Source organism: Palaemon carinicauda, chromosome 45 (genome assembly GCF_036898095.1).
Source record: "Palaemon carinicauda isolate YSFRI2023 chromosome 45, ASM3689809v2, whole genome shotgun sequence".
NCBI lineage: Eukaryota > Metazoa > Arthropoda > Malacostraca > Decapoda > Palaemonidae > Palaemon > Palaemon carinicauda.
In genome coordinates this window covers 7257034-7282137 of record NC_090769.1, presented here as the reverse complement: position 1 = coordinate 7282137, position 25104 = coordinate 7257034, and the positions used below count along the sequence as shown (strand labels likewise).

The 25104-nt window shown below is 43.8% G+C and overlaps 1 protein-coding gene across 1 annotated transcript; it reads left to right on the top strand.

Annotated features, from left to right (window-relative positions):
* Positions 1–22288: 22288 nt before the first annotated feature.
* On the top strand, positions 22289–23989 carry LOC137634720 (laminin subunit alpha lam-3-like). The gene has a single exon (XM_068367210.1). It carries the CDS (start codon positions 22289–22291, stop codon positions 23987–23989), a length of 1701 nt encoding a protein of 566 aa, XP_068223311.1.
* The last annotated feature ends 1115 nt before the right edge of the window (positions 23990–25104 follow it).

Sequence of the window (25104 nt, the reverse complement as noted above, 5' to 3'; positions counted from 1 at the left end):
CTAGGGTCATCGAGAGATTGACCAATATTCTGGTCTTGTTGAGTACCCTCCTCATCAGACAGAACGGGGGAAAGGCGTTACGTCGATTTTGTCCCACCGTTGTTGAAAGGCATCTTGCCAGAGTGCCTTGGGATCCGGGACTGGGGAGCAGTACAGTGGGAGCTTGAAGTTCAGCGCTGTAGCGAACAGATCCACAGTCGGGGAACCACACAAAGTCAGGACTTTGTTGGCTACTAGATGATCCAAAGACCACTCGGTACTCACTATCTGAGATGCTCTGCTCAGACTGTCGGCGAGCACATTCCTCTTGCCTGGAATGAAGCGAGCCGATAGTGGAATCGAGTGGATTTCGGTCCATCTCAGTATCTCTAGTGCGAGATGGGATAGCTGCTCTGAAAAGCTACCTCCCTGCTTGTTGATGTAAGCCACTACTGTGGTGTTGTCACTCATCACCACCACAGAGTGACCCGCCAGGTAATATTGGAACTGTTGAAGGGCCAGGAATACGGCCTTCATTTCTAGCAGATTTATATGGAGGCACTTTTCTGATTCTGACCACAGGCCTGAGGTCCTGTGGTGCTGAACGTGCCTCCCCCCCCCCCCCTTTCTTTGAGGCGTCCGAAAACAGCATCAAATCTGGGGGGAGGACGAGAAGATCCACTCCCCTTCGTAGGTTCTCGTCTGTCACCCACCACCGAAGATCCGTCCGTTCCGCAGGACCCCTAGGGATCATGACGTCCGGGGAATCGTGACCTTGATTCCACCGGGACTTGAGTCGCCACTGAAGAGATCTCATTCTGAGGCGACCGTTGGGAACTAGACGGGCCAAGGATGAGAGGTGACCGAGACGTAACCACGATTGGGCTGGGAGGTCTTCTCATCTGAGGAAAGGACTCGCGACCCTCCTCAGCCTTGCTATCCTGTCGTCTGATGGGAAGGCTTTGTGGAGATTGGTGTCTATGATCATGCCTAGATATACCAGTCTTTGAGTACGAAGCAGGGAAGACTTCTCGAAATTTACCATGATCCCCAGATCTTGGCAAAGTCCCAGAAGCTTGTCTCGGTGTCGAAGAAGGGTCGACTCCGAGTCTGCTAGGATCAGCCAGTCGTCCAGATAACGGAGACGGATGCCAATCCTGTGTACCCACAACGATATTAGGGTGAACACTCTGGTGAAAACCTGAGGTGCTGTGAAGAGACCGAAAAACAGCACCTTGAACTGGTAGATCTTGTTGTCTAGGCTGAATCTTAAGTACTTCCTTGAAGACAGATGGACTGGGATCTGGAAGTACGCGTCCTTCAGGTCCAGTGTACACATGAAGTCTTACGGTCTCACTGCAAGTCTGACCGTGTCTGCCTTCTCCATGCGGAACGGGGTTTGCCTGACAAACCTGTTCAGAGCTGAGAGGTCGATGACTGGTCTCCAGCCTCCAGACACCTTCTTTACAAGAAAGAGTCAACTGAAGAAGCCTGGGGACCCGTCGACGACCTCTTGGAGAACGCCCTTCTTCAACATGGTCTCGACTTCTGCCCGAAGGGCTTGCCCCCTTGCCGATCCCAATTGCAAGGGAGCTCAACGACACTGGATTCGCTGTCAGGGGAGGTAGAGATGTTGTGAACGGGACGCGATATCCTTGACTGATTATGGAAATCGTCCAGGAATCGGCCCCGAGTTGCTGCCACCTGTTTGCGCAACTTTGTAGGCATTCCCCCACTGGTGGACATGCAGGGGGACTGCCAATCCTAGCATTTGCCGCCTCGGCCACTCCCTCTAGGATTCTTTCCTCCCCTGGAGGACTTTTTGCCTTTCTTGTCCTTGACAGGAAAGGGCTTCGACACCATTATCTTCGCTGCAGCTGCCGGTTTCGTGGTCTTGGTAGGACGTGGTTGCTGGAGGTTTATAGGGCTTCGATGTTAAAGCCCTATGTACGAGAGAGTCCAGGTTGGATTTCTTCCACCTCTCAGCCTCCTGCTCCACGTCCTTAGGCTCAAACAAATTCTTCCCCAAGATAGAAGAATGTCTGAGCCTGCTGATTGATTGATTGATAGATTGAAAGTTTTCTGGAATCCTGACATCTAAGGTCATTGACGCCGATAGCATTTACTATATATGAAAAATAAGAGAGAAATCAATTAAAACCATAAAAATTAAATAGTCATTACAATAGTTAAATAGTTTTCAGAAGACCTGCTTCTGAAATAAATCTAAAAATTCCGCTCGCACAGTAGGACACATCATGTCCAAGAATCTTGGCAAGGATGAACCTGCCATCCTCACCTCGAGCCTCAAACAAATATCTATTTCTTAAGTTAGTAAAATTAGGGCATTCGGTCAACAAATGCCTCACTGTTAAAGGTACTAAACAGTCCTCGCAATACGGTTGGTGTTGGCCCTTCAGCAGAAACTCGCGTGTCAACCGTGTGTGACAGATACGGAGACGACAGAGTCGTCTCCCATTTTCGGGGTATCATGTTATACCTCCAAGGTGATATGATATTTGTTACTTCCCTCATTTTATTGCCATCTTGACTATACCAGTGCTGTTGCCATTTATCACAAACCAATTTCTTGATGTAAGGTAGGAAATCATTACAGGGAATGGGATACCTCCTTGGTAGCAACTCGGATGCCGCATTCTTCGCTAGTAAATCTGCCTTCTCATTCCCAGACACACCTACATGTGCTGGAACCCAACAAAATCGAACTGTTATACCTCTCCGTCCAATAATAAAAAGCCATCCTAAAATCTTTAAAATGATATTTTAATTATAAAATAAATTTTTGAATATACTTACCCAGTGAATATATAATAGCTGCAACTCTGTTGCTCGACAGACACATACATAAAAAACTCGCGAGCGATCGCTATGCAGGTTGCGGGTGTGCCCACCAGCGCCAACTGTCGGCCAGATACCACTCTCGGATGTAAACAAAACCTTCAATTTCTTTTCATCCCACTGCGTCTCTATTGGGGAGGAAGGGAGGGTCGTTTAATTTATATATTCACCGGGTAAGTATATTCAAAAATTTATTTTATAATTAAAATATCATTTTTAAATATTTAACTTAGCCGGTGAATATATAATAGCTGATTCACACCCAAGGAGGTGGGTAGAGACCAGAGTTAAATATGTTTACATCGTATAAGCTAAGAGTTTTTTCATTTTGACAGTTGTCAATATAACAAAACCAAAATAAATAGGTACCTGGTAAGGAAGTCGACTTAGACGATTACTCTGCCTTGTAAGTACGTCTTTCTTACGGAGCCCAGCGATCCTCTTAGGATGCTGACAGACTCCCAGGAGCTGAAGTATCAAGGGCTGCAACCCATACAACAGGACCTCATCAAACCCCTAATCTGGGCGCTCTCAAGAAATGACTTTGACCACCCGCCAAATCAATCAGGATGTGAAAGGCTTCTTAGCCTTCCGAACAACCCACAAAACAATATTAAAAACATTTCAAGAGACAGATTAAAAGGATATTGGAATTAGGGAAGTGTAGTGGTAGAACCCTCACCCACTACTGCACTCGCTGCAACGAATGGACCCAGTGTGTAGCAGTCCTCGTAAAGAGTCTGGACATCTTTTAAGTAAAATGACGCGAACACTGACTTGTTTCTCCAAGAAGTCGCGTCCATAATACTTTGCAGAGATTTATTTTGCTTGAAGGCCACGGAGGTTGCTATATCTCTAACTTCATGCGTCTTAACCTTAAGCAAACATCGGTCTTTCTCATTCAAGTGAGAATGAGCTTCTCGTATTAAAAAAATCTGATAAAATATGACAAAGAATTCTTTGACATAGGCAATGAAGGTTTCTTAACTGAGCACCATAATGCCTCAGATTTCCCTCGTAATGACTTAGTACGAGCTAAATCGAACTTAAGAGCTCTAACAGGACATAATACTCTTTCCAGTTCGTTGCCTACGATCTCTGAAAAGCAAGGAATATCAAAAGATTTAGGCCAAGGACGAGAAGGCAGTTCATTTTTGGCCAGGAAACCAAGTTGAAGTGAACAAGTGGCTTTTTTTCTGTAGAAAAGCCGATGTTCTTACAGAAGGCATGAAGTTCACTGACCCTTTAAGCCGAAGCCAAGCACACTAGGAAAAGTGTCTTGAGGGTGAGATCCTTCAGGGAGGCTGAATGTAATGGCTCAAACCTGTCTGACATGAGGAACCTTAGGACCACGTCTAAGTTCCATCCAGGAGTTGCCAAACGACGTTCCTTAGAGGTCTCGAAAGACTTAAGGAGATCTTGGAGATCTTTATTGTTGGAAAGATCTAAGCCTCTATGTCGAAAGACCGAAGCCAACATGCTCCTGTAGCCCTTAATCGTGGGAGCTGAAAGGGAGCGAACCTTTCTCAGATGTAAAAGAAAATCTGCGATTTGGGCTACAGAGGTACTGGACGAGGACACAGATGCTGACTTGCACCAGTCTCGAAAGACTTCCCACTTCGACTGGTATACTCTAATGGTAGAAGCTCTCCTAGCTCTTGCAATCGCACTGACTGCCTCCTTCGAAAAACCTCTAGCTCTTGAGAGTCTTTCGATAGTGTGAAGGAAGTCTGACGAAGAGCGGGGAGGCTTTGATGGACATTCTTTACGTGGGGCTGACGTAACAGATCTACCCTTAGAGGAAGACTTCTTGGAAAGTCTACCAGCCATTGAAGTACCTCGGTGAACCACTCTCTCGCGGGCCAGAGGGTAGCAACCAACGTCAACCTTGTCCCTCCGTGAGAGGCGAACTTCTGCAGTACCTTGTTGACTATCTTGAATGGTGGGAATGCATATAAGTCCATAAAAGACAAATCCAGTAGAAACGCGTCTATGTAGATTGCTTCTGTATCTAGGACTGGAGAGCAAAAGATTGGTAACCTTTTGGTCAACGAGGAGGCAAAGAGGTCTATGGTTGGTTGACCCCAAGAAGCCCAAAGACTCTTGCCCACGTCCTTGTGGAGGGTCCATTCCGTGGGTATCACCTGACCCCTCCGACTGAGACAGTCTGCCAAGACGTTCAAGTCCCCCTGGATGAATCTCATCAACAGGGAGATGCCTCGAATTCTAGACCATAAGAGAAGGTCCCTTGCGATCTCGAGCAGCGTGAAGGAGTGTGTGCCTCCTTGCTTGGAGATGTACGCCAAAGTTGTGGTGTTGTCTGAGTTGACCTCTACCACTTAGTTTCGAAGACGCTTCCTAATATCATCAAGGCCAAGTGGACTGCTAATAGCTCCTTGCCGTTGATGTGCATGCTCTTCTGACTTGAGGTCCACAGAACCGCGCATTCCCGACCGTCCAGGGTCGCACCCAACCCAAACCCGACGCGTCTGAGGACAACACGTGGTTTGGGTTCTTGACTGCTAGGGATAGTCCCTCTCTCAAGACTGATATTGCTGTCCCACCATTTCAGGCATGCCTTTATTGGTTCGGAGACTGAGAATGATACCGTCTCTAATGTCTTGTCCTAGTTCCAGTGAGAGGCTAGATGGAACCGGAGAGGCAGAAGGGGTAGTCTCCCTAGTGAGACAAACTGCTCCAGGGATGAGAGAGTCCCTACGAGACTGTTCCAACTCCTGACTGAATAAACGTTTTCTTTTCAGCATTAGTTGGACTTCGAGCAGGGCTTGACTGCGAATCTCCATCCCCAAAAATAGAATAATCTGGGATGGGATCAGTTGGGACTTTTAGGTTGACCACAAGTCCCAACTCCCTGGCCAGACTCAACGTCCAATGTAGATCCTGCAGACAGCGAAGGCTGGACGATGCTCTGAGAAGCCAATCGTCCAAGTACAGGGAGGCTCGAATCCCCGATAGCTCGAAACTGGTACCCCACATTCCTGTAAACAAACCTCAGAAACGGTTGGGAATCCGGGTGTATAGGAATGTGGAAGTATGCCTCCTGAAGGTCGAGAGAGACCATCCAGTCGCCTTCCATAAATGCTGTCAAGACAGCCTGGTAGACTTCATCGTGAAGTTTGTCTTGACAATGAACACATTGAGCGCACTTGCCTCTTACGTACTCCTGCAGTGAACATGGCTGCCAAATCATGGAGCCATCCCTGAGGGACTTGTTCCTGCAGAGAACGTGGCTGTCAGATCATTGGAGCCATCCCTGAAAGCCTTGTTTATGCATGACAATTGTACAGCAAAACTTCAAAGGCTCGAAAACAACTGTGAAGTTGACCTGTAAAATCTTGGAGCGTCTCATGGCCAGGCGCCAGGGAGAGTCTATGAGGTTTGAGAAGTCTATCTGGGCAGAGGCAGGAACTCCCAAGCCGAGAACTTCTCTCGTGTCATATCAGACTCTCGCTCTATAAGCCAGTTTAAAAGAAGGGAAAGCAAAGGCTGTATCCCCCAAACTCCTCCTGGTGATAAACCATTCGCCTAGCAAACGTAAAGCGCTCTAGGAGAGCCAGAGAGCACTAGCTTATAAAACAACGGCTTCGAAGTAGCTAGGCCTAGTGTAAGCTCTGACGTTTAGGCGAACGAGGAGCAGCAGTTACAAAAAGATCTGGACAAAGATCATTAAAAATCAGCATGATTTATTTAAATTCCATAGAGGGCTAAGCAGCTTTAGGCTCCTCTCCGTCTGACAGAGTCCTCAAGGGAATATCAGTAGGAGGGGGAACAGTAACTTCCTCATCTGAAGGAACCTTGTCCGATAATAGCTGAGTCTCAAGCAAGGGAGAGACCTACCGTGGTGGCAATGCTTTACAAGCAGAGTCTACACGCACTGGTGCATTAGTAGCGGACCAGGACACAACGTCATGTAACTGCTTGACAGTTTGTGAACTGTCAACAACAACAGGTGCGAGAGACCAGGACGCAACGTCATGTAACTGCTTGACAGTCTGTGAACTGTCAACAACAACAGGTGCGTGAGGACGCACAGCGTCCACTCGAGACTGCTTTGACCGCCTAGACTGAGCAGTCAAAACAACTCTAGAATGCGGAGGTTGACGCTCAGCGTCAAAACAAGTCAACTCCGATTGTTAGCGAACGTCCTGAACGTCAACAGGAGCATCAGCAAGTGGCCTAACGTCCAAATGTGGCTGAAAATCCACACGAGACCGCATCGAGTGTGGTTCTAAACAACCTGACTGACGTGACTTAGCTACGCCAACGTCAACAGGACGCACAAAGGAACGTTAGGGTGGCTGAAAGCCAGGATCTCGATGAGATAAACGGCTAGGCTCAACGGACTTATCGGCAGAATAGTCTTCCATAAGGGAGGCAAGCTTGTTCTGCATGTCTTGCCGTACAACCCATTTAGGATCAACGGAAATGGTTGCGGTAAGAGACGAGGGTAACGTCTGTGACCGCAAAACCTTGCCAACAAAAAGACTCTCGGAGTCTGTGTTACGCTTTTGTTAGGCGGCGAGCAGTCTTCCGATGACTGCATAGGGTCAGAGCTGTCCTAATGGCTACAACCAGGACGCTGGACCTGTCCTGAAAGGACTGACTTTCGCTTAAGGGCCTCGAAACCTTGTTTCAGGTTTCTTATGCGAAAAGCCTTCGGATGACGAGGAGAAAATCGTCTCTCTCGCCTTATGGTAGGGGTGATCTTGGTAAGATACACCCGATACCAGAGGGAACGTCTGTTCGCTGATCAAGGCCTCTCGAACCCATAAGTCATACAACATTACTTCTCCCCTGGACTTGGGAGCTTGCAAGAGGTCCCGGACTAGGCGAACGACAGGCACGAACAGACGAACCCTCGGTCGCAACACTGATAACACTTTGCGCAATATCACTTTATCACTACGATTTTCTGTTTTGCACTTATTTCACTGAAATCGAAACTTTAATTGATTTCTACCTGAAGCACGCAATTCTACCCTCATCAAAAGGTAGTAATTGCGAAATCAGTCGTATAATGCAAGCACATTAATACCAGCAAAAAACAGTAAACATATTTTAAGATAAAAAATTCAGTGGCTGGGGAAGAGACTAAACACTAGTTCATTCAAAACTACGTTTTCAATCTCTCACCGTACATTGCCTGGGGACGAGAATAAAAAACTAAAAACGTTTTATCCTTTCTCCCCGTACAGAGACTAGGGACGAGAGTAACTCGAGAACAACGTTACCCGCTTGAACGGAACGTTTTCTCTCCTCTCTCTCCCTCCGTCTCTATCTCTCTCTCTCTCTCTCTCTCTCTCTCTCTCTCTCTCTCTCTCTCTCTCTCTCTCTCTCTCTCTCTCTCTCTCTCTTGATTTCGCACCTAAGAGAAGAGCCAACTTACGTTTCGTCAAAAAAACATGTTATTTGACCAAAGGAAAAAACTGAAAGGTTTTTCAATTAAAAAGTTCCTTTAAAATAGAATTTAAAACATTTAAGCTTTGAAAGAAGAATGAACAAAACGTCCGAATCGATTTACTCTTTCTGCAAAGTGAAACCGTGATACTCTCTCTCTCTATCGTAACGATGGAGCGCAAACTGCGTAGCATAAATAAACTAAACGTTAGTTCATCTTTGAAACAGTACAAAGACTATTCAAAGAAAATCTTTCATAAAATATTTATTAAAAATATTCATTTAAAAAGTTTTAAATCATTAGCTCTTTAAAAGCTATTTACGATTGAAAGGGCTCAACGTTGTTTAACTTCGGTTTCCAAGTTAGGACCGCCTACTCTCAGGAAAGGTCGCATATAAACAAATCTTTAAAATTTATTTTTTATGTTTATTATAAATGGAAAGTTAATCGAAGAGGCCTAATAAAGGCGGTGAGATATAAAATATATAGAGGAAAATCTATAATTAATTTATAACGTGATAAGATAATTGCTAAAAGTCTAAACACACTTCAGTCTAAGGGAAGGGTCGGCCATTTAAAAGTCAAAGAAAGTCCATACTCTCTTTGTCATCAAAAATTAAATCTATCCAAAAACGAGTTCAAGATTTAAGATGAAGATAAAACACCTGCACTGCGAAAGCTCAAACCAAATTAAAGTACTTCACCAAATATGATGGGAAAAACTCCAGGTTCTACAGCGAGTAAAAGTACGTCTTGTCGACACGTCGACAGAGAAGAAATTGAAGGTTTTGTTTACATCCGAGACTGGTATCTGGCCGACAGTTGGCACTGGTGGGCACACCCGCAACCTGCATAGCGATCGCTCGCGAGTTTTTTTATGTATGTGTCTGTCGAGCAACAGAGTTGCAGCTATTATATATTCACCGGCTAAGTTAAATATTTAAAAACTAGAGGGTTACTAGAATTAAAAACTTCTAAAGCTTGAAGAACACTCCTTGCATCCCTAAAAATTATAAAATTACCCTCCTTTTCCAAAGCTATTTCCTCAATAGCAGTTAATATGCCATACAGTTCGGCAGTAAATATGGAAGCTGTTAGAGGAAGTGCACCTCTACAATTAAAATCATTACTATGTACTCCAAATCCAACGCCAGCATCAGATTTGGAGCCATCAGTATATATAAAAGTCGATCCCCTATGTTCTTCAACATGTTCCATAAAAAGAGACCTGGATTCTAAGTCAGTCATATTCTTCTTAACTCCAATAAAGTATCTACAAAAAGATATGTCAGGTAATTTCCATGGAGGCGTTGATGATACCTTGAATGGAAGCACCTTAATTCTAATTATATCCAGATTATTTAATAATTGTTTAACCCAAAACCCAAAAGGTTGAGGAGATTTTGGGTGCAACTCAAAGTAGGTTGAGTGCCTTACAAGGCTTGCAGTCTGAAAGGCTGAAGAATTAGGGAGTCTTTGCAATCTAAACCAATACCGAATAATAGAGGACATTCGGTAAAGGTCTAGAGGCAACTCCCCAGCATCAACAAGGAGACTTGTGATAGAGGAGGTTCTAAAGGCTCCTGTGGACAATCTTATACTAGCATGATGTATAAAATCTAATATTTTTAACCGGCTTGGGGTTGCTGAGGATTAAATTTCACATCCATAATTAATTTTGGAAAAAATCAAAAGCCTTGTATAATTTTAAAATTGTATTGTGGTATGCCCCCATGATGTATGGGACAATACTTTTAAAAGATTCATAGCTTCAAGAAATTTAGCTTTTAATGCTTTTTAAGTGAGAAACCCATGTAAGCCTACGATCAAATAACCCTAAAAATTTAGCTTCACTTGCACATGCGATCCGTTGACCTTTGATGTATATATCCGGGTCTGGATGTACTCCCCGGATACGACAGAAATGGACAATTGTAGTTTTACTTGTCGAGAACCTAAATCCATTCATATCGGCCCAATGGATAATTTTATCAATAGAGAGTTGTATTTTTCTCTCAACCATTGCCATTCTAGTCCCAGCAAATGATATGGAGAAATCATCCACAAATAATGTTGTGAGAACATCCCGGGGAATGACTGAGGATATCCCATTAATTGTTAATGCAAAGAGGGTTACACTCAGCACACTCCCCTGAGGAACTCCTTCTTCCTGGCACTTACTCTCTGATAGAGCTTCCCAAACTCTCACTTGGAAAACTCTATGTGAAAGAAATGACTGAATAAATAATGGTAGCTCTCCTCTTAATCCTAACTCATGGATTCTTTCAAGTATACCGTATCTCCATGTGGTATCATATGCCTTTTCAAGATCAAAAAAACTGTCAAATGGTGCTGTTTGGAAGCAAACGCTTCACAAATGGACGACTCAAGTCGTATCAGCACATCAGTCATTGAGTGCATTTTTCTGAATCCACATTGAATCGGTGATAAAATAACCTTCTTTTCAAGGTACCACATCAACCTTGCATTGACCATCTTCTCCATAATTTTACATAAACAAGATGTCAATGCAATAGGTCAGTAGTTTGCTGCTAAAAACTAGTCCTTACCGGGTTTTAGAAAGGTTAAAATAATGGCTAGTTCCCAAACACTTGGATAACTATGATCATGCCATATTCTATTAATAATGCTTAGAATAAACAACTTTGTATTAAAATGTACATGTTTAATCATTGCATATGGAATTCCATCGGGTCCAGGGGCTGTATTGTTGCAAGTGGAAAGTGCTGAATCATATTCTCTTTCAGTGAAAGAATTATATGACTCTTCCCTTCCTAATGCAAAATTTAAAATTTTCTTTTCTTCAATGCTCCTGTACTGGTGACCTGGAGCTGCTACACTCTTGCACGAAACATTTGAAAAATGGTCAGCCAGGGTATTGCTAACTTCAATTCCTTCAAGTCACATACTGACCATTCACTTTCAACACTGGTGGAGGGTTTGGGGTGAATTTGCCTGCAATCTTTTTTACTTTCCTCCATACAGAAGATGGTGGTGTTCTACTATTAATGGAAGAAACAAAAGCCACCCAAGATTGGCGTCTAGCTTCTTTCATGGCACGGCGGAACTGTGCTCTACACTTTTTGTACATTATCAAATTTTCCTCTGTACGGCGTCTACGCAATCTAGTCAGAGATTTTCTGGTGGCTCTGTGCAAGTCAAGCTGTTAATTCTGAAGACCACCACGGGACTGGTCGTCATTTGAATAGTCCTATGGTTTTGGGAATCGAATTGATTCCTGCTGTATGGAGAGTTCTATTCAGTAGGTCTATGGCATCATCAATACTTTCAAACTGATCTGCACTCCCTTCGATTTCACTTAGCTCACAAAATTTAACCCAGTCTGCCTTGTCAAGATTCCATCATGGCGATATTTGTAAAGGCGGACCCTTGTTGGTGTTTATAATGATTGGTGCATGATCACTAGTATGCCAATCATCTAATGTCCTCCAATCAAAATCGAGAAGGCAGTTAGAGCTTGCAATTGAAAGGTCAATGCATGACAAGGTACCTGTCTGAACATGGAAGTGTGTGGGCTCTTCTGTATTAAGGAGTCCCACATCCTCATTCTCCACAATTGATGAAATAATATTGCCCCTTGTGTTTGCCAAAATATCACCCCATAAAGGATGTCTACCATTCATATCTCCCAGTAAGAGAAATGGTTGAGGGAGTTGATGAATGACCTCTGCTAAATCATCATATAAAATATTATCATTTGGAGGCAAGTAGAGAGAGCATATTGTATATTTTCTTCCTATATCAATTTGTACAACCACTGCCTGCAGGGTTGTACATATAGACATAGGTATTTGGGGAACATCTCGACAAACGTACACGAGACTTCCACCATGGCTCCCTGCTTGATGATTATATGGTGTTCTATAGCTAACATACTCTCGAGGACTAGGAGTGTTAGCATCAAGCATACTTTCCTGTAGACATAGAATTAAGGGGGAATGTTCATGAATTAGGAGCTTAAGTTCTTCAAATTTCGCCCTTAAACCCTGACAGTTCCATTGCAAAATTTATGAGAAAACTATGGATTATTTCGGGAAGACATCTTGGATGAGGTCTTCCCATTAGCAGTTTTTAATCTAACATTATTACCTGTAGGTTTCTTCAGAGATGGTCTTGTTATGTTGGGTTTTATGTTGGTGTTTTTCTTTGTATCCTTTTTTTCTATTTGTTGAGGGGGATGGTGGACCTCAACTTGAATTTCCGATTTATTTAAATTGTCTTCTGGTTGATCGGCGAGAGAGGGTGTGGCTTTATTGTTGAGTGAATGGATGACAGGTAAAGTAGTGGAATGGAAGGAGATATCATCTAGGTTAATGTGGGTAAGGGTTAGGTTGGGTAGGGAATGTTGGGCGTTTGTCAGTGCGTATGGGCCAGGTAGTGAGAAAAGTGAAGAAGAGCGGAATGAGTTCTGGAATGAATTAACTAGGTGTGTAGAAGGACTGGGTAGAAGGAATTATGTAGTTGTTATGGGTGACTTAAATGCTAGAGTGGGTGCTGGAGAGGTAGAAGGTGTCATTGGGAAATATGGCGTACCAGGTGAAAATGAGAGTGGTGAGAGACTGGTAGATATGTGTGTTGAACAAGAGATGGTAATAAGTGCTAGCTTTTTTAAAAAGAAAGATAAAAATAAGTATACATGGGTAAGAGTGGCAAATGGAAGAGTAGTAGAAAGGGCATTAATGGATTATGTGTTGATAACTAAAAGAATGTTTGGAAGATTGAAAGACGTGCACGTGTTTAGGGGTATGGCTAACGGTATGTCTGATCATTTTTTGGTGGAAGGAAAATTAGTTGTAGCAAAAGAGTGGGGGAATAGAGTAGGTGGATGTAAAAGGGAGCTAGTGAGGGTTGAAGAGCTAATAAAACCGGGGGTAAAAAGTAAATATCAGGAAAGGTTGAAAATGGCATATGACGAGGTGAGAGTAAGAGAAACTGGTAATTTAGAGGAGGAGTGGAAGTTAGCAAAAGAAAATTTTGTTGGGATTGCAAGTGATGTATGTGGCAAGAAGGTTGTTGGAGGCAGCATGAGGAAGGGCAGTGAATGGTGGAATGGAGTGAAGGTAAAAGTGGAAGAGAAAAAGAGGGCGTTTGAAGAATGGCTGCAGAGTAATAGTATATTATTATTATTATTATTACTATCCAAGCTACAACCCTAGTTGGAAAAGCTAGATGCTATAAGCCCAGGGGCTCCAACAGGGAAAAATAGCCCAGTGAGGAAAGGAAATAAGGAAATAAATAAATGAAGAGAACAAATTAACAATAAATCATTCTAAAAACAGTAACAACGTCAAAACAGACATGTCACATATAAACTATTAACAACATCAAAAACAAATATGTCATAAATAAACTATAAAAGACTCATGTCTGCCTGGTCAACAAAAAAGCATTTGCTCCAACTTTGAACTTTTGAAGTTCTACTGATTCAACCACCCGATTAGGAAGATCATTCCACAACTTGGTAACAGCTGGAATAAAACTTCTAGAGTACTGCGTAGTATTGAGCCTCGTGATGGAGAAGGCCTGGCTATTAGAATTAACTGCCTGCCTAGTATTACGAACAGGATAGAATTGTCCAGGGAGATCTGAATGTAAAGGATGGTCAGAGTTATGAAAAATCTTATGCAACATGCATAATGAGCTAATTGAACGACAGTGCCAGAGATTAATATCTAGATCAGGAATAAGAAATTTAATAGACCGTAAGTTTCTGTCCAACAAATTAAGATGAGAATCAGCAGCTGAAGACCAGACAGGAGAACAATACTCAAAACAAGGTAGAATGAAAGAATTAAAACACTTCTTCAGAATAGATTGATCACCAAAAATCTTGAAAGACTTTCTCAATAAGCCTATTTTTTGTGCAATTGAAGAAGACACAGACCTTATATGTTTCTCAAAAGTACATTTACTGTCGAGAATCACACCTAAAATTTTGAAAGAGTCATACATATTTAAAGAAACATTATCAATACTGAGATCCGGATGTTGAGGAGCCACCATCCTTGACCTACTTACAATCATACTTTGAGTTTTGTTAGGATTCAACTTCATACCCCATAATTTGCACCATGCACTAATTCTAGCTAAATCTCTATTAAGGGATTCACCAACCCTAGATCTACATTCAGGGGATGGAATTGATGCAAAGAGAGTAGCATCATCTGCATATGCAACAAGCTTGTTTTCTAGGCCAAACCACATGTCATGTGTATATAGTATGAAAAGTAATGGGCCAAGAACACTACCCTGTGGAACACCGGATATCACATTCCTATAATCACTATGGTGCCCATCAACAACAACTCTTTGAGATCTATTACTTAAAAAATCAATAATAATGCTAAGAAACGACCCACCCACTCCCAACTGTTTCAGTTTGAAAACAAGGGCCTCATGATTAACACGGTCAAAGGCAGCACTAAAATCAAGGCCAATCATACGAACTTCCCGACCACAATCAAGGGATTTCTGTACAGCATTGGAGATTGTAAGAAGGGCATCACATGCTCCAAGGCCTTTACGAAAACCAAATTGCAAACTAGGGAATAGATGATTACCTTCAGCAAACCTATTAAGACGTTTTGCCAGAAGACGTTCAAAAACTTTAGATAATATGGGAGTTATGGAAATTGGGCGGTAATCAGTGGGACTTGAGCTACCACAAACACATTTACATAGAGGAGTAACATTACCAATTCTCCAACTAGTGCTAAAACCTCCTCTTCTTGCTAACTTGCGCAAAATAACAGATAACTTTGGAGCTAAGAAATCTGCTGTCTTTATAAAAAACAAAGGAAAAATACCATTTGGGTCTACACCTCCATAAGCATCAAGGTCCATCAACAGAGCTTTAATCTCACGAGATCGAAAAGCTAAACTAGTTAGTTTAGCCTCAGGAAAACAGGAATGAGGAAGTTCAAGTTTTTCATTACTCTGTTTACTGTCAAAAACATCAGCCAAAAGGGTTGCCTTTTCCTTTGGACAGTGAGTGACTGAGCCATCTGGTTTAAGTAAAGGAGGAACTGTTGCATCTACACCAAAGAGTGCAGATTTAAAGGTAGACCACCATTTATGTTCCTGAGTTGTACCAGAAAGAAGTATGAAAAATATAGAGAGCAAAAGGTGGAAGTAAAGCGCAAGGTACGTGAGGCAAAGAGGGCAGCTGACCTGAGGTGGGGTCAGGGACTGGGTCAGTCATATGAAGAGAATAAGAAGAAGTTTTGGAAAGAAGTGAAGAGAGTAAGGAAGGCCGGCGCAAGAATTGAAGAGACAGTGAAAGATGGAAATGGAAGGTTGTTAAAAGGAGAGGAGGCAAGGAAAAGGTGGGCGGAGTATTTTGAAAGTTTGCTGAATGTTGAGGATGATAGGGAGGCAGATATAATTGCGGTTCCAGGTGTTGAGGTGCCAGTGATGGGAGATGAGAATGAGAGAGAGATTACAATAGAGGAAGTGAGGAGAGCACTAGATGAAACGAGAGTAGGAAAAGCATCGGGTATGGATGGTGTGAAAGCTGAGATGTTGAAGGAAGGGGGTGTGACTGTACTTGAATGGTTGGTGAGATTGTTTAATGTGTGTTTTGTGTTGTCAATGGTACCAGTAGATTGGGTCTGTGCATGTATTGTACCACTATATAAGGGTAAGGGAGATGTGCATGAGTGTTGTAATTCAAGAGGTATTAGTTTGTTGAGTGTAGTTGGAAAAGTGTATGGTAGAATACTGATTAATAGGATTAAGGATAAAACAGAGAATGCAATCTTAGAAGTACAGGGTGGTTTTAGAAGAGGTAGGGGTTGTATGAATCAGATTTTTACAGTTAGGCAGATATGCGAGAAATATTTAGCAAAAGGTAAGGAGGTGTATGATAGAGTTGATAGGGAAGCAATGTGGAATGTGATGAGGTTATATGGAGTTGGTGGAAGGTTGTTGCAAGCAGTGAAAAGTTTCTACACAGGTAGTAAAGCATGTGTTAGAATAGGAAATGAGGTGAGCGATTGGTTTCCGGTGAGAGTGGGGCTGAGACAGGGATGTGTGATGTCGCCGTGGTTGTTTAACTTGTATGTTGATGGAGTGGTGAGAGAGGTGAATGCTCGAGTGCTTGGACGAGGATTAAAACTGGTAGGCGAGAATGATCGTGAATGGGAGGTAAATCAGTTGTTGTTTGCGGATGATACTGTACTGGTAGCAGACACAGAAGAGAAGCTTGACCGACTAGTGACAGAATTTGGAAGGGTGTGTGAGAGAAGGAAGTTGAGAGTTAATGTGGGTAAGAGTAAGGTTATGAGATGTACGAGAAGGGAAGGTGGTGCAAGGTTGAATGTCATGTTGAATGGAGAGTTACTTGAGGAGGTGGATCAGTTTAAGTACTTGGGGTCTGTTGTTGCAGCAAATGGTGGAGTGGAAGCAGATGTACGTCAGAGAGTGAATGAAGGTTGCAAAGTGTTGGGGGCAGTTAAGGGAGTAGTAAAAAATAGAGGATTGGACATGAATGTAAAGAGAGTTCTATATGAGAAAGTGATTGTACCAACTGTGATGTATGGATCGGAGTTGTGGGGAATGAAAGTGATGGAGAGACAGAAATTGAATGTGTTTGAGATGAAGTGTCTGAGGAGTATGGCTGGTGTATCTCGAGTAGATAGGGTTAGGAACGAAGTGGTGAGGGTGAGAACGGGTGTAAGAAATGAGTTAGCGGCTAGAGTGGATATGAATGTGTTGAGGTGGTTTGGCCATGTTGAGAGAATGGAAAATGGCTGTCTGCTAAAGAAGGTGATGAATGCAAGAGTTGATGGGAGAAGTACAAGAGGAAGGCCAAGGTTTGGGTGGATGGATGGTGTGAAGAAAGCTCTGGGTGATAGGAGGATAGATGTGAGAGAGGCAAGAGAGCGTGCTAGAAATAGGAATGAATGGCGAGCGATTGTGACGCAGTTCCGGTAGGCCCTGCTGCTTCCTCCGGTGCCTTAGATGACCGCGGAGGTAGCAGCAGTAGGGGACTCAGCAGTATGAAGCTTCATCTGTGGTGGAAATGTGGGAGGTTGGGCTGTGGCACCCTAGCAGTACCAGCTGAACTTGGCTGAGTCCCTGGTTAGGCTGGAGGAAAGTAGAGAGTAGAGGTCTCCTTTTTGTTTTGTTTCTTGTTGTTGTCGGCTACCCCCCAAAATTGGGGGAAGTGCCTTTGGTATATGTATGATGTTGATCGGCAACATCAACAGACAAAACATCATATTTATTTGATGTCATAATTCTAATATTTCTTATGGAAGGGGGTGAGAGAGATGGAGGTCTCTCTCTTTTACGATTAATAGGTTGCGAGTTACCAAGTTTTTGTACCTTCCCCACTACAGGTACACCTGATAACTTGGGGTCAGGTGGAATCGCCATTAAATCAGGCAAGGATATGGCCTGGGAGAGGTTAGTACTCTCCTTTGTAATGGGGGACAAATGTTTGATAGAGGTGGGCAATGTCTTTTTGTTGATACCCAATGATAAATCTTTAGGAGATGTTCTTGTCTTATGCAGCACTTATCAATAGATGGCGAATTCCTTATTCGAGAACTACCTATAGTAGGTAGGCGAGATGATTCCAGAGGAACTTTTTCTCCTGTTTTTAATGTATCTGCATAAGTATTAGATTTATTTAATAATCTCTTGGCATGCCCCACACTTACATGTTCAATAATTAATTTATTGAGAGCAGCCTCTTCAAACTTATAAAACTGGCAGCTCCTATCATTAGATTTATGATTAGAGTTGCAGTTTAAGCACCTTGCCTCAAGTGTACACTCCCCATGGTAAATATTGGAGCAAGTATTACAAATTTTTTCATTACTGCAAACTTTGGAAGGATGTCCTAATTTAAAGCAATTATAACATTGCAGTGGCTTCTGCTTAAAAGGTTGAACTCTGATCCTTTCATTTTCTATGTCTATGTGGAAAGGTACATCAGCATCCAGGCAAGTAAGAACAATCATTGATGTTCCAGGTACTTTATGTACTTTCCACACTGAAAGTGGACACACAGCCAATATCTCCTCTTCGGTAAATTCATATAGATCCCTATTGAAAACCACTCCCCTTCCATAGCTAAAGTTTAGATGGGGTTTGATGTCCAATTTTATATCATCATTTACTGTCTTCAAATTGGACAGTATAACAGAGTGTGTATGACTTGGCCTTTATCAAGTAACTTTTCTTCCCGAATCGAGATATATCTCCAGGTGCGATCGTACCTACCTTCCTCTGAAGAAATTTGCAGATCTTGAAATAATTTTCCGTACCTCCTATAGATTGAGCAAGAAGCCACATTGGTGGTTTTGTCTTTCTTTGGGATGGCATATCTGCCTCTATATCTTTATCAACCCAGTCTGCTGGTCTGTAGACATCCAGATCTTTAGGTGCCCCATCACAGAGAGCATCCTTAACACTCACATTACCTACTTTAATATCAACAATGTTACAGCTTGCATTAAATGCTTCCTCATGACAATTAAATGATAACCAAGATTCCCAATTATCATCTTGAAGTTTCATTCTAATTTCTTTTATTAATCTGTAACACTCAAATATTTTATGTAGCACATCATAATTAGCTTCTAATGGGATTTGGGTAACGTGTAGGACATTCAGTTTTCCTGTTGCCCAAATTACCCTTTTTCCGAATATTTAAAGAATAGTCCTTTTTAGTTCCTACGTCGTCAACAGAGTTTTCTTTAAATGAATTGCCAGAGGTCGTCAACAGTGCCGGGGGCGAGTCAGCATATCCAGGGGAGGTGGGGTCATTGTCACAAGAATCCATTAGAATAAAGAAAAGAGAAGAGTGATTTTTTGAATAGTTTGATTTACCTGCTTGAGAACATTAAGGCATCACATGTTGGGAAGGAAATTTGCACTCTCCACTACCGGCACAGTGAGAGTATACTTCCCAGATGGTCCACTCCATACCCTACCCGAAGGATAGCATCAAAACAGATATAGAGGCACAGGTGTAAGCTGAACCCGCCTGTTAGGACTGAGACCAAGAAACTATGGAATCATCCTCCCCATATCTGTAATGACGGGCTTCCGGCCAAATGCCGAGAGTCCTACCCCAAGCATTGGATCCCCCTGGATTACGAAGACCCAACACTTGAGAATAGTTCTGCCAAAAAGGTCCAAACCATCTTCGGGATGGCTGAGATCATCCAATACTCTCACATATAGCTTTAAGCACAAACACCTCCCAACCGTGACATCCTTCCCATTCATCAAAGCAGGCAGCAATACCGGATGTGGAAACATCCGCCCAAGTGGCAATAACAGATGTAGAAACATCCATGCCATAAAGAAAAAAAAAATAATAATAAACATACATATATATGTAAATATATACTGTACACATATACATATGGAAAATTTTACTCATAGGGTTGGGACAGCAACATGAAGGAAAGTTTATAATATTAGGAGAAGGTTGAAGCAATATAAAGCGGAAGAAAAAGATGAGAGAGAAATTTAGATTCGAACTGGGGGAGCAATTTCCCCAAGTTCGAGAGCCCTCTTGCCCGTCACTAAGTTTCAGCACGGGAATAGAATGCCGTGCTGAAGCTCAATGACTTCATCAAGGCATTCTCTCATTAAGAGGGCCGGAGGAGGTTTGGGCCATGGAAGAAGAGCCCTTGGGATTTTCTCCTTTCAAAGAAACCTTCGAAGGAGAAATATCCCGCCTGGATTTCTTCTTCTGGCGCCGGGAAAACCTCTCCCAGTGAGAGGTAGACCACTCCCTGCACTCACCACATACATTACTCTTATCACACCGTTGGCCCCTACAGTAAGGACACAAGGTGTGGGGGTCTGTTTCGACCGCCGACATATAGGTACCACAAGGGCGGTCAGGTAAACCAGGACACTTACGCACCGCAGAGGCCAACTTCACACACACACTGTTAAAAGAAAAAGCAAAAAAAAAGATTAGTAATGGCTGTAAAAGAAGGCGAGGGTGACAGCGGACGCGTCCGACTACCACCCGAGCCGAGAGCAAAGTGAGCTCAGCACAGGCGTGTGTGAAGGGGGGGGGGGGGGGGTAGCAAGCTACCATCCCTACCCCCCCCCCCTCTAACTAGCAGTGGGGTAGTAAACCCTCGTTAAAATTCTAATGGCTCGTCATTTCAGCTACGCCGAAAGTAATTACCTATATTAAATAACGTGGTTTGTATTTCAGTTACGGAACAATTAACTATTTTCATCTTCAATTAGTGATTAATATTGAACCTATGTGATATAAATGTAGTGACCACTGTAACACACAACCCTCTAAAATTTCAGTAACTTTGGTCTATTAAACATTCAGATATTTATAGTACTATAATGATATTTCTCATAAGGGTTATTTAAGAGTCCAGAGAAAGTTGACGATTGACTGGCTGCTTCAGTAGAGACGATTCACCGGTGCTCCTTTTGAAACCGGAAACATTTGATTTTTTTTCTGTAGTTAATCCTTGATTTGCTGCTGATCTTCATCTTGATGTCAATAGGAATATTTCATTATTTAGTGCAAACTGTATTTGCAGTTTCATTTCCTGTTTTGAACAGAAGACTACAGTATACACAATTTTCTTCTTTTGATGATTGTAGCCTGGAAAATAAATAAAAGATGTTAATTGTACAGATATATGAGTCTTATTCAAATATTTTGATGCAAACTTTAATTTCAAGAATATATTTTTAGTAAAATAACTTACATGATAAACTATAAATCTAAAATATTCTAATTATATAAAAAAATAGTGGAAATAATGGCAAACTAGACATGTCCATGACATTTATAAAAGCATACTTAGTATTACAACTGAAACTATATCTGGTAAGTGGAAAAATATTACCTTCTAATGTGATTTTTGCAGCTAATGATTAACCAATGTTATTTTAAACCTTAATTATACATAATTATTATATAATTCTGCCTTTATCCTCTATAGACTGCCCTATCCTGCCTTAGTTCCTCAACCAACACATCATTGTCTCATCAAAATTACTAATCTTATTTTACATCAACTTACAAATTAATTATTGTTTTGACTAGTATAGTGTTTGCATCAACAAATCTTTAGTAAGAGTTGGCATAACTCACAATTGCAAGCTCATAGTATTTATTGTTTTTTAAGAACCAAATCTATATATATTATCATAGGATGTGGACTTAGTAATTTACTGTATTCCTCTTAATGAATTGAAAGTATAACTTTTACAGATATCTGTACTGATATTAGGATTGTAAATTTAAGTTTTATATAACAACCCATAATCAATATAATGCATTTAATGAAGTACAGTATGTTAGGTTTTCTGGGTATGCAACGATACTGAATAAATAATTACCTAGAGAAGCCAAATAAACAGCTTTTACAGTTACCTACTTCAAAATTAAACCATATATTTTAAAGACACAAGAAATTAAAGTAGCAATTGAAAAATGTGTGGTCTATGATAATCTTTATCCAACAAACTACAGATTTTTCTTCTTATTGAGAAAAGCAGACTAGAAGCTAACAACACTTGACACGCCCAATTTTTTCTGATTTCAAAATATGAATTCCTCTCTACCTTGGAGAAGGAGCGCATAATTGGTGAGTTTGCATTTATCTTACTATCTGCCCCAACCATGTTCGGGAGTCAAGTGCGGGAAACACAACCAGTGTCAAGCTCTCAATTCGAAGAGAGAGAGGAGCCGATGTGCAAATAGCTAGGAGGGCACCAACATGTGACTGCTCCCTGTTATATACCATGTTCAACAAACAGATTGGTGGCATGCCTCTTAGGTTTAAGATTACCAAATTGACCCATTCAAAAGTATTAGTGTAGGAATAACTCCAAGTCATTTTCAATCTCTTCATTATCTAAGCCAATTCCCTCTCTCATATTATGTGTGGAAACAAAGGAGAGGGCTTGTAGTGGTACTACTCGCCCGGGAGAGAAATCGAGCAGGCGAGATGATGCGCAATCGATCATAACCAAAAGATGGGTTATGTGATCGATTGCAACCAGGTGGGAGGACGTGCGATCGACTGCGACCAGGTGGGAGGACGTGCGATCGACTGCGACCAGGTGGGAGGACGTGCGATCGACTGCGACCAGGTGGGAGGACGTGCGATCGACTGCGACCAGGTGGGAGGACGTGCGATCGACTGCAACCAGGTGGGAGGACGTGCGATCGACTGCAACCAAGTGGGAGGACGTGCGATCGACTGCAACCAGGTGGGAGGACGTGCGATCGACTGCAACCAGGTGGGAGGACGTGCGATCGACTGCAACCAGGTGGGAGGACGTGCGATCGACTGCAACCAGGTGGGAGGACGTGCGATCGACTGCAACCAGGTGGGAGGACGTGCGATCGACTGCAACCAGGTGGGAGGACGTGCGACCGACTGCAACCAGGGGGAAGGACGTACGATCGACTGCAACCAGCTGGGAGGACGTGAAATCGATTGTAACAAGGTGGGAGGACGTGAAATCGATTGCAACAAGGTGGGAAGTGCGATCGATTGCAACCTGGTGGGAGGAGGTGCAATCGATTGTAACCAGGTGGGAGGAAGTGCAATCTATTGCAACCCAGTGGGAGGAAGTGCAATCTATTGCAACCCAGTGGGAGGACAGGCGATCGATTGCAACCAGGTGGGAGGACAGGCGATCGATTGCAACCAGGTGGGAGGACAGGCGATCGATTGCAACCAGGTGGGAGGACAGGCGATCGATTGCAACCAGGTGGGAGGACAGGCGATCGATTGCAACCAGGTGGGAGGACAGGCGATCGATTGCAACCAGGTGGGAGGACAGGCGATCGATTGCAACCAGGTGGGAGGACAGGCGATCGATTGCAACCAGGTGGGAGGACAGGCGATCGATTGCAACCAGGTGGGAGGACAGGCGATCGATTGCAACCAGGTGAGAGGACAGGCGATCGATTGCAACCAGGTGAGAGGACAGGCGATCGATTGCAACCAGGTGAGAGGACAGGCGATCGATTGCAACCAGGTGAGAGGACAGGCGATCGATTGCAACCAGGTGAGAGGACAGGCGATCGATTGCAACCAGGTGAGAGGACAGGCGATCGATTGCAACCAGGTGAGAGGACAGGCGATCGATTGCAACCAGGTGAGAGGACAGGCGATCGATTGCAACCAGGTGAGAGGACAGGCGATCGATTGCAACCAGGTGAGAGGACAGGCGATCGATTGCAACCAGGTGAGAGGACAGGCGATCGATTGCAACCAGGTGAGAGGACAGGCGATCAATTGCAACCAGGTGAGAGGACAGGCGATCAATTGCAACCAGGTGAGAGGACAGGCGATCAATTGCAACCAGGTGAGAGGACGTGCGATCGACTACAACCAGCTGGGAGGACGTGAAATCAATTGCAACAAGGTGGGAGGACAGGCGATCAATTGCAACCAGGTGAGAGGACAGGCGATCAATTGCAACCAGGTGAGAGGACAGGCGATCAATTGCAACCAGGTGAGAGGACGTGCGATCGACTACAACCAGCTGGGAGGACGTGAAATCAATTGCAACAAGGTGGGAGGACAGGCGATCAATTGCAACCAGGTGGGAGGACGTGCGATCGACTACAACCAGCTGGGAGGACGTGAAATCAATTGCAACAAGGTGGGAGGACGTGAAATCGATTGCAACAAGGTGGGAAGTGCGATCGATTGCAACTAGGTGGGAAGTGCGATCGATTGCAACCCGGTGGGAGGAAGTGCAATCGATTGTAACCAGGTGGAAGGAAGTGCAATCTATTGCAACCCAGTGGGAGGAAGTGCAATCGATTGCAACCAGGTGGGAGGACAGGCGATCAATTGCAACCAGGTGAGAGGACAGGCGATCGATTGCAACCAGGTGGGAGGACAGGCGATCGATTGCAACCAGGTGGGAGGACAGGCGATCGATTGCAACCAGGTGGGAGGACAGGCGATCGATTGCAACCAGGTGGGAGGACAGGCGATCGATTGCAACCAGGTGGGAGGACAGGCGATCGATTGCAACCAGGTGGGAGGACAGGCGATCGATTGCAACCAGGTGGGAGGACAGGCGATCGATTGCAACCAGGTGGGAGGACAGGCGATCGATTGCAACCAGGTGGGAGGACAGGCGATCGATTGCAACCAGGTGGGAGGACAGGCGATCGATTGCAACCAGGTGGGAGGACAGGCGATCGATTGCAACCAGGTGGGAGGACAGGCGATCGATTGCAACCAGGTGGGAGGACAGGCGATCGATTGCAACCAGGTGGGAGGACAGGCGATCGATTGCAACCAGGTGGGAGGACAGGCGATCGATTGCAACCAGGTGGGAGGACAGGCGATCGATTGCAACCAGGTGGGAGGACAGGCGATCGATTGCAACCAGGTGGGAGGACAGGCGATCGATTGCAACCAGGTGGGAGGACAGGCGATCGATTGCAACCAGGTGGGAGGACAGGCGATCGATTGCAACCAGGTGGGAGGAAGAGCAATCTATTGCAACCAGGTGGGAGGAAGAGCAATCTATTGCAACCAGGTGGGAGGAAGAGCAATCGATTGCAACCAGGTGGGAGGAAGATCAATCGATTGCAACCAGGTGGGGAGGAAGTGGGATCAATTGCAACCAAGTGGGGAGGAAGTGGAATCAATTGCAACCAAGTGGGGAGGAAGTGGGATCAATTGCAACCAGGTGGGAGGATGTGCGATCGATTGCTACCAGGTGGGAGGACATCGATCGCAAGCAGGTGAGAGGGGGTGCGAATGATCGCAAGCAGGTGAGAGGGCGCGCGATCGATCGCGAGCAGGTGAGAGGGC